The sequence below is a fragment of the Bombyx mandarina genome, chromosome 18 (assembly GCF_030267445.1).
Source record: "Bombyx mandarina strain Sakado chromosome 18, ASM3026744v2".
In the NCBI taxonomy this organism is placed as follows: domain Eukaryota; kingdom Metazoa; phylum Arthropoda; class Insecta; order Lepidoptera; family Bombycidae; genus Bombyx; species Bombyx mandarina.
This window is the reverse complement of record NC_143224.1, coordinates 1725161-1736024: the sequence shown is the minus strand read 5'-3', so window position 1 is coordinate 1736024 and position 10864 is coordinate 1725161. Positions and strand designations below refer to the sequence as shown.

Below are 10864 nucleotides of genomic sequence, written 5' to 3'. Positions count from 1 at the left end.
ACATCCTGTGTATTCTCATGTTTAAAACTATAACGCAACATTCTGTTTGATACTACGGATGTTTACGATACAACGTCTCCGTCCATATTTTCAATGTTTTTTACGGTATTTGGCCACCAAAAACGTTTTACGACCAAGATACTAAGAAATGGACAATTATTTTTATGAAATATAAGTGGGTAATATTGCCAATTAAAATATGTGTAAAATAAATATTACGCAATAACGTGTAAAAATAGTAGATTTAAAAAAATAAAAAAAACACGCTTTTGTAGTTAGCTGAAAAAGTACCAAATTATTTTCTATAAGTTGTATCATAAAAAAATGTATCAAAAATGAGAAGGATGCTAGATGTTTAATGGTTTTAAATATTTCATTGACAGAAATTGGTAAAAGTAGTCATTATAAAATACCTACCTACAAAAGAACCAGACATTTTTTTAATGTGTGTGCCAAGTTTCAATTCAATCCGAGATTATCAAGGGTGTGAAACTCACGTTTAAGATTCCGTTACATAGATACATACCAAGTAGTTAAAAGGATCTTAAATATACCAGTCATATCAACTGATGCGTTGGGACTATGCTGGAGTTCTAAGTCTGGCTGGGAGTTTTGCTAAGTTAATACATACCTGTATGTGTCGTGACATTTACATTTTACGATCTCAAACGCCTTTCACGGTGGGGTAATGTCGTGTAATAAAATGAAACCGGCAAACAAATTTAATATTAGTAATTACTGTTGCAAGTGGTGAAGCCATATTATTATGCGGAGCACCTGGCGCATTCACCAAAGCTAAGGTTATGACACAGGTTGGTTGGTTTGGTCGAATTCATTCAGTTAAAATGGCAACTCTGCGGATGACTGATGCGGATAATTAAACTAAAAAAGTGACAATAATAGTCAAATGAATTGGCATTCATTGGAAGCAACAGAAATGAGTTTTTTTGTCAGCAAAAGAAAATTTTACAGAATCCAAACCTATGTAATATAAATCCAGTTCAGTTGCTTATCCAAAGTTTCCTATTTGGTTTATGTCAAGTTGTTGCGCGGTCGAGTGCAATCGCTTTGTTGACAACAAACAGAAAAATGTTGATCGTTTGCCCATTATTACCATAGAATATGAAGGTCCAGGATAAATCTTTAGACAGCTATCAATAGCTAGCAAGGCATAGCAACGAGTTACCTTGCTTGTTCTGTGATAGAACTTGTTGTACGGTAAATAATTTAAACTAGAAATGTTTTAGGAATTGATTAGGTTTGCGCGGTTTTTGTTTTATTGCCCGGTTGTTATGTAGCAAAAGATAAAGTTTTATCTGAGAACAAGGGTTTGTTAGTTATTTATCAGAAGATGCCAGGTATGCAGCCCCGGCTTCGTCATGCTTCTGCAATCATTTTGCTACCATCCGTACATAGTATTCTCACCTATTTGCCTACAACTCCACAGTAGTCATCATAAATACTGGTATTATCGCTTATGAAATTCCAGATTAGTACAAACACAATTTTGCCGTGAAAAATTTACACGCGCTCCGTTCGAAGTGTAAGCACAAGAAGAGGCAAAGTATTGGTCAATTTCGATCTGAGACAATAAGAAAAAAATCGATGAACAGATTTGACTCGTGTAATTTTATATTAGTATAGATTTAAAGAAGACATTGAAATAGCACATTTTCATGTCTACTTTAAAAGTGTTGTTTATACCTGTTCGATTTTTTGCACTTAACATCAACCGGTTTCCTTGTCCTGTGAATGCGTTAACGTCTTGTTTGCTAAAGTGAATATTTTAAAGAACGGATACCTAATACTTTGGGATATACAATTTTTGGGTTCTTTTAAAGAACTAGTGATAGCAACATTAATTTGTTACTAGACATAAAAGTGAATTATTAACTATTACTTTTAGGAAAAGTGTTTTCTGCGTTGCATATCCCATCTAATACCAATGATGCCTATCAGAAATATCTCAACGGTAATCTTCCGTCATTATAGATGATGTCCAAATCTCGTGAAGGTATTCTTTAGATAAACTATTAGACTGGCTCCCCTTTAAAAGCGAACTTTTATGGACAGTCAAGTACTGTGCAAAAGTTTTCTAAGCAATACCCCAATATTTCCAGTCATGTAAATTGTATAAAAAGGGAAACAAACACGTGTTTTTTGGACGTATCATGGTCATCATTACTTTAGCGCAATCACTTATCCAGCAATTGTAAATTACGAGTAGTTTTTAGTGAATAAAGTCAGTGTATAGCAAAGCTTTTAAAAAAAAAAAAGAATCCATGGAGAGCCCTCCAAACAGAACGAACGATCGCTTCACTGCATGAAGTGATTTAAAAAAAATCTAACTTAATACCTAATTAATTTTCTTTGTATTGCTTAGATGGGTGACGAACAGTGTTCAGTGATAACTGGAGCCGATAGACATCACAGTTAGAGTAGCGCCAGTAACCTTGAAGCATGAGGTCTAATTCTCAATTGTATGACAGCTATCTCACCCATCAAACAGTACCGAATGACTGCTTAGCGGCAGAAATAAATAGGATATGAAAGTATTACAATTTTACCAGGACAGGTGGCGAGCTCGGACTCAACCGGAAGGGGTGGGATATTAACAGCTGCCCGAACGGCTCCGAAAGAAACCTAACTGCTCAAAAGCAGTTGCTTTGCGAATACGTCTACTACGGGATCGGAATCGCAAGCCGCGTGATGATAGAGCGCACTATCACTATCATCAGTAAAAACCAGCTCATCGGTTCGACGTCAGCAAAGATAATAGGTTCAACTCAAACAACAACATGACATTCTTCAAAAATTACGCATTTTCAGAGTTGAAATATGAGGTCGATTGTAATGGATAGTGATTGGAGGCTAACCTGTCCATTACGAACTTAATATTAACCTTAACCTTATAATTTATTTTGTAAGCCTTTGAAAGAGCTGAAGTCTGTACTAGGTTCAAAGACCTGTATTACTAATCTCCAGGCTCCCTCCTTCTTAAGATAGATTAGGTTAGGTTAAGTCGTGAACAGATGCTGCCATAATAGAAAAGTATTGTTATTGAATTAAAAATAAATCAGTCAAACAAAAGTATATAATGTTGTTTTTCGCTTATCGTTAGATACACGGAATAGATAAATAATTATTAATAATTCATTAAATAATTATTTATCTATTCCGTGGTTAGATATGCGCGGAATTGGTATGGTGTCTACATGTTCAATCTGCAAAGTTATTCCCGGAGTTTACTTTTACCGAAATGCTCAACTACAGATTAACAACGCAGGATGCCATTACCTACTCTTGTGACCTTACAAATTTCAATCTAATAATTATTATGAGAGTTTCATAGGCATAGTAGCATAATCTAACAAAAACGCGAATGTATCAATTTGATTTTGATTTTTTATATATGAGTGCGTGATTATTTTTACGCAGTTATTAATTACCTTAAAGCAATATTACGAAATAGAATGAAACGGCTGTCATACCATTACTTCTTTTTAAATTGGTACCGGTTTATTTTATGGCCCTATTCATGGTTGAGTAAATAAACTCATATTAGATACACGATTGTACCCTGCACAAAAATCTAACAAAATTTCGGTAGTACCTTATTGCGATATTTGCCAATTCTGAGAGCAAAGAAAAATATATATTGCTAATACATCTATAGAATTATATAAATGTATAATAATGTGATGAAATAATGTGGCTATAGAATATAAATATGAACATCAACAAACTTAACATGATAAAAAAATTAAAGTGCAAAAAGAGTTTGAAGTCGTCGTGGCCTAAAAGATAAGACGTCCGGTGCATTCGTGTTGAAGCGATGCACCGGTGTTCGAATCCCGCAGGCGGGTACCACTTTTTGTAATGAAATACGTACTCAACAAATGTTCACGATTGACTTCCACGGTGAAGGAATAACATCGTGTAATAAAAGTGAAACCCGCAAAATTATAATTTGCGTAATTACTGGTGGTAGGACCTGTTGTGAGTCCGCGCGGGTAGGTACCACCGCCCTGCCTATTTCTGCCGTGAAGCAGTAATGCGTTTCGGTTTGAAGGGTGGGGCAGTCGTTGTAACTATACTGAGACCCTTAGAACTTATATCTCAAGGTGGGTGGCGCATTTACGTTGTGGATGTCTATGGGCTATAGTAGCCACTTAACACCAGGTGGGCTGTGAGCTCGTCCCCCCATCTAAGCAATAAAAAAATAAAAAAAAGTCTAGTCACCAAACCACCAATAAAAATTAAATGAGGCTGAATTTGAAATTTATATTATATTAGTTCAGCGAGGTTTTTGGACGCGTCAGGTTTTGACATATTTCATGGGACTGCCAAAGGCATTATTCTGGTTTTCACTTAACAATTCCATTATTTATGGATTTATGAATATAAATAATAAGGCATAAAATCTCAAATTTGACTGAGAATTTGTTTAAAGTGAAATTCATTCCACTGAGCAGATTTGTAATAGGCTCTAAATTTAATAAATTCATCACTTAATTCGTATCTAACCTTTTCTGGTTATTTTAGTAATTTTTAAATAATCTTTTAATATTTTTCATATCTTTCCTAGATATAAAAGATAACGAAAATGAATAATGAATCTGATAACAGAGCGCTATTATTTATCCCTACAATGCCCAGATTAAACACTAATAGCCATTTAAGAGTTTAATCAATGTTTTCAGAGGGTGGTGGATAGAGTATTATGGGTTCAATCTTCGTTGTCAAATTAATAAACATAAATCAGTCTATTTTGAAACTTTGGCAAACATCTGATGATTATGTTGAGATTAAGCTTAAAACATTATCGAATCTTTATCAAATAATCTATTAGTGAAGTATTGAATTATTGCAAGATTTTCATTCAGAATACTTGACATTAAGTAAGAGAAAAAAGCAATGACAAACTATTTAATAAATATAAAACATTTCTACTTCGGAATCTTAATTAAGTTGAATCCTATGCTGTAAAAACTAACTTCTAAATACCATAACGTTAAAATCGTCTTTGAAGAGGGCTGGCAAACGAGTAGATAAAAAAAACAAATGACTCATGGTTATTAGTTGCCTACAAAAATAATCAATAAACGTTGCATTAGTCATATTTCAGTGTTCATGAACGTGCCCTTTAATCAGAACAATACCAAAGTTGTATTATGAACACATACTTTTGGTTGCTTTTCGCAGAACACAGAATCCCGGAAATAAAGATTTATTTATGTTCATACATTTGATTTAAATTTACAAAAACTAACACATGTGCCGAAGTTTTCGTATGTCCTTGACTTTTTGTTCCGGATAATCTAGAGAAACTGCTGAAAGAATACTTAGCCTTGAATTGAAAATTTGTACTAAAACAGTAGAAGCTAATGGATCTGGGCTAAGCGGCATCTAAAGAATTCCACACAATTCGATTATGTCCTCATTTCAAATGAGATACAGTGGTAAAACCACGAAGAACTTGTCATCAGAAATAAACGTCATCTCCTTCAAATTAGTACTTCTTTATTTTTATACTATTATTGAGTTAAACCAGTGCAGTATCGAAACATTCAAGTTTGCATTTAGGTATCTCACGACCAGACATCGGGGTTACACTGCAGACTCGCGACTGTTAAAAGGTCGTTGAATGGTCGGCAGTGTACGTAAATATTTATAGACCGTGCCCTTGGGAAGGACAAGTGATTTGAACTCGATTTTTCAAGAACCCGATAGTGATGGCGTTCAAATATTGGTTGGAAGATAATAGCGAAAAAAAGGTGATCTACCTTACTTTTTTAACGCGATTAGTACACAATATAGTGTCTACTATTTATCTTAAATCTATTTTCGACAGCAAGATACTCGTATAATATCACAATATTATTTTTAATTCCAAAGAAGCATTATTTGCTGAAAATACTTATAAACGTTGATATCAGCATGCGGTGGAAGTCAGAGCAACGATAAACACAAAATAATGTTTTATCTTCTTCTTTGGAGTCGTAATAATTGCTATTCAAAACATTAATTACTTTACTGTTGGAATACATCTAACGAAAATTTGTATAATGCAAAAAAAAAGCTGTCTAATAATTTTAGCACGCGAGAATAAACACGCAAGGATTATTTATTTTATCACGAAACATTCAGCTTATATGTACATAGTTTGACAATGTTGGAAACTGATAAAAGTTAAACGGTATCGGCAGAATGATAATACTAAAGTTAGTTAACATGTCCCTTTACAGCGTCATACTTTATGTGAACGTTTTTTTTTTAAATACTTTGATGACTCACTTTGTTATTTCAGACCATTCGGTTTTTGGTATGCTAGCATTAGGAATGGTTTGTTTCTTAATTATAGCGGGTCTTTAATAAAATCTATCTCACTATCGATTAGAAGGCACAGGTATACCGCCTCTCCTTCCTCCTTGCTAGTGAAATCCCTGATCTTATTTTCCTATCCATGTTTCCCTAGCTTCAGTCTCAGCGAAGCCTGCACGAGTTAGTAACAGCCTATTTTGGCAAAGTAATACACGTTCTGGTTTTAAGCATAAGTGTTGTTATTTCAATGTAGTTTGATTTTTCACATCCATATCTCAAGATGAAATTATCAATTTAGTTCTTATTCGTCCACTAATTGTCTGAAATAGACTTAGAGGTAAGAATCTTGAAGTCTGAATTTTAAGCTAAATATTATATTTGGAAATTTGTTTTTAAACTAAATATCAAAGTTAGATTTCATATTTTTCGCGATTATATTTCAAAGCTAAATAAATACGAATTATTACAAATTTCGAACGCTTCTATATTTGTCATTCTTAACCAGCACTAAACGAGTTTTGAATTTAAAATCGCTGAACTGTACGTCATCGCCACGATTAATGGAGTTACATCCCGGAAAATTTAGTTGTTTATGCAAAACTACATTTATAGATACCCTACACAAGATTTACGTTTAAACAATTTAGACTTTTGGGTTCGTCAAGTTTACATTTATCAGCCCATTGGACCGTCTTATCTGTTCAGCGTAGTAGTTATAAAACAGAATGATGTAGGCAAACTCAAAATTTTATTAGAGCTGTTTGTAATAAATATGCATGAAATTTTTCATTTACGATCAAAGGATTACCGTAAATCGCGATAAAGTATGTAGAATATAATATTCTGCTTTGTGAGTGTATCAAAATATTTTTAAAATCTATACGACTAGAAACATTAAGTCTCAAAAATTCCTTTTTTATTATTACGTCAATATACTCACCATTTAAGAAGGCGTAATGAGTAATATAACTTTCTACTTTCACTCCTAAAACTGTTGTTTAGAGTCTCGTCAACACAGAGTAGGCACCTAGATGCTTTTAGCACATAAATTGTGGCAGTCAACATTTTAATCCCTAACTTATTCCTTGTAATACAGATCATTAACGTAGTAGTAAATATTATGTACTTGTATTTTAAATACGATCGTACGCGTTTCGATAACTTGGCAATTTGCTAATGAACCTACTCGAAGCCCCTAAAGTGACTGATTATTCAACAGTCCCGAAAGGCAAGACTATTAGATGGCATGACTTGTACTACAGCACCAAAAAATAAATATATACAATGCCAGATAAAAAACAAAAAAATTAAGGTCATAAACTTTGAGGTAGCATAAACAAAATAAAACTTATTGTTCGCTTTCATTACAAAACATGCAAAATGTAAGCATTTTACACAGCAGACCTGCCGCTTCCAGTCACTATAAAACATTATATACATTTAATAATCAACTACTGCCACAAAATAAATTATATGGATTATAATGCATATGTAAGTAAATGAAGGACAACAGGACGGGGATTAAACTGTATATAGAAAAAAAAAATAGTGAAATATACAATAAATTCTATTTAAACATGAAATTTATTAAAGATTAAAAACATACAATGGTTTTGTTTTACACAAAATAAAAATAGCTGGAGGGTGAGGGGCGGAGGCGCGTTTGCTGAGGCGGAGCCACGCCACCCCAACACATACATATTGCGACAGGTCATACATAGTTGATACTATATACTATATCATACAATATAAACTGAGTACACATATATGATACTGTCAAGCCAACTAAAACTCACACAGATAGTCATGTCGCGCTCTCGCCAAATATAAAACTATCAATCTTACAAAAATACTTATGTGACTAAATCTGAAATGCACATAGGATCCCTTCTCGACTACAAAAATATTTTGAGATTGGAATGAAAATTCTTTGTTTAAGCATCCCGCCTAGGATGATCACAGAGACGGCGTCACAACGTCCGCACTCACTGACCGCTTCGTTTCTGTGTCTTAAAGCTAACAGATAGAACCTGTCCATTGAGCGTGTACCCATTGAGAGCCTGGATGGCCATCGCAGCCTCATCATACTCACGCATGTTCACAAATGCAAAACCTTTATTTTTCTTAGTTTCTGGATCCTTTATCACTTTTATAGAATCGATGGCACCATAGGGGCCAAAGAGCTGCCAAAGAGCCAGCTCTTCGGTCTCCTCGCCTATGTTGTATACATACACTGTGGTCTGATGTGACGCAGGGGGCGTACCCAACAACGGCAACGGACTTGCGGGCGCTCCTAACAGCGGCAACGTATTGTGGTTCGAAGCAGCCATTGGATTGAAGCGTTGTTGGCCTTTATTGATGAATGGTAGCGCCTTGCCGGGCGAAGGTAGCAGTGGTGGCGGCGACGCCTGCGGGAAACCAGTGGCATAAGCGCGCGCTCCGAACGCTGCACTAATATTAGTACCGTTGAAGGCTGCAGGCGTAGAACCGTTGAACACAGCAGTTGCTCCGTTATACGCGATCGGCGGAGCTCCCACGCCGGAACGTGCCGAAGGTCTAGGAGCATTTTTATTCGCGTTAGGTTTATTCGCAAACTTGACGATGACGGCACCCGCTCCCGGTATTGGGCATTGTCCGTTCATGTGTTTTATTGCATCTTCGGCCTGTTGCCGGGTCTCGTAGCAAACAAAGCCGATACCTTGTGACACGCGGCTATTCGTGATGTTACCGAAAGGATTGAAAAGAGTGTTGAGTCTTTCGAGGGTCATGTCTGGTGGTAAATTGCTGATGTACAGGTTGGATTCGGTGTCGGGCTTGTGGCTGACTTTGTTCTCAGGGTTGAGGAGCGCAAACGACACTTTCAGCGTCTTGCCTTGCATCAGTAGGCCGTTGAATGCAGCCCGCGCCTTCTCAGCGTCCTCATGTTTTTCATACTCAACAAAGCCGTAGCCGCGATTCGCTATCAGCTTGCAGCTCTCTATTTTACCCATGGCAGAGAAGAGCGCGTACATCATGTCGCGCGTCATCAGCTCCGGTATGTAATTGACCATGAGTTTGGTCGGTGACACATTGGTATTGGCGTCGCCGCCGCCATTCTCCATATCGTTTTGCATTGTTCTTTTATTGTTACTACACTACAGAAAACAAAATAGTAATAAAACTCACAGCACTGGACGTTGTTCACTTCATTTAAATTGTAAAAAAAGAACAAAGAACAAACACAAAAGTTATTGTCGTACGAAAACGACGGCGTTGCCGGTTCACAAGTTCATCATTACACGAACGAGTTTGTTTTTGGAATGTTACCAGGATTCACCTTTTGTTTGGCAGTTGTGACATGTGATTTTAGCGTAGATTTCAAGTATGGAATTATTTAGTTCTTAGAGTATGAAAGACTTAAATTATTGACTTAAATCTGAGTAACACAAACATAATTAGTATGACACAAATGGATAAAGGTTTTTTTTGCAATGCACGTGTACCGCATTGACATTATTTTTATTTCTGTCAACAATTGCATTTATTTTGTTTAATTTTGTTTGCGTGGCATATTTTTCGTAACTTTACATTGTCTACGGTCGGCAGAAACGTAGCATCTGGTAGTATCTATGAGTAGTTTATGGTCCTCGTAAAATATCGGTTATAGAGTTTTTGGCGGGAACGCGAGGAGTGAAGTTGTGTGATTTGTTTTATTTTGCCTATTTAGTGTTTCTTCAGGTTTAAATGTGTAATAACGGTGGTTTATTAACTATTTAGTATCTGTTAAAGTGCACGTATGTGGGAAAATAAAACAAAGCCGCTGGACGTAACTTCTCGGGATCCTCCAAAAAGTCCACTGGAATTTTAGCAGTAAATGACCACCTTTTTACTCAATTATATATGAATATGCAATTTCAAAAAAGGCACATGTCGCATATTTTGTCAAATACGTTTTTTCATATACATGTAGTTTTGAGGCTTACCTACAACCATTTTATAATAATTCCAGTAATTTTCAATTCCTAATTAACACTAAAATATATCTCAAAAGTTAATATTTTAAATTTTACACTGCTTTCGAAAATAATCAGTTTTTTTCATTTCCTGAACATTTTACATTTTCAGAGAGGTGCCCTTTCCGAAATTGCTATTCATATATTTTCATCCCATATCGTCTTATCTCATTTCATTTAATTTCATACCAGTTGATTAATGTCTCAAATTCATCATCTTCATTTCATATCATTTCATTTCACTCCGTATTATCATTTTTCATACAAATAAGAATATAAATTAAATAAGACATGCCCTAAAGGTCTTAGTTACCAGGACATAAAATCCCTTAAAAAAATATCGGCTATACTATTGAAATAAAACATCTAGATTTAAATTTTTATGTGTTAGAATTCGAGAAACAGGTAGTCCCTGTACGACAATTTTCCAAATTTAAAAGAACCGTACATTCTTATTTTTATGAAAAATGATAATATGGAGTGAAATGAAATGAAGATGAATAATTTGGGATATTAATCAACTGGGATGAAATTAAATGAAACGGGAT

The 10864-nt window shown here is 35.1% G+C and overlaps 1 protein-coding gene across 1 annotated transcript; it reads right to left on the bottom strand.

The window, feature by feature from the left end:
* Nucleotides 1–7889: 7889 nt before the first annotated feature.
* fne (ELAV like RNA binding protein found in neurons) lies at nt 7890–9928 on the bottom strand. Its single transcript, XM_089734551.1, has one exon. It carries the CDS (start codon nt 9435–9437, stop codon nt 8310–8312), a length of 1128 nt encoding a protein of 375 aa, XP_089590677.1. The 5' UTR covers nt 9438–9928; the 3' UTR covers nt 7890–8309.
* Nucleotides 9929–10864: the final 936 nt, after the last annotated feature.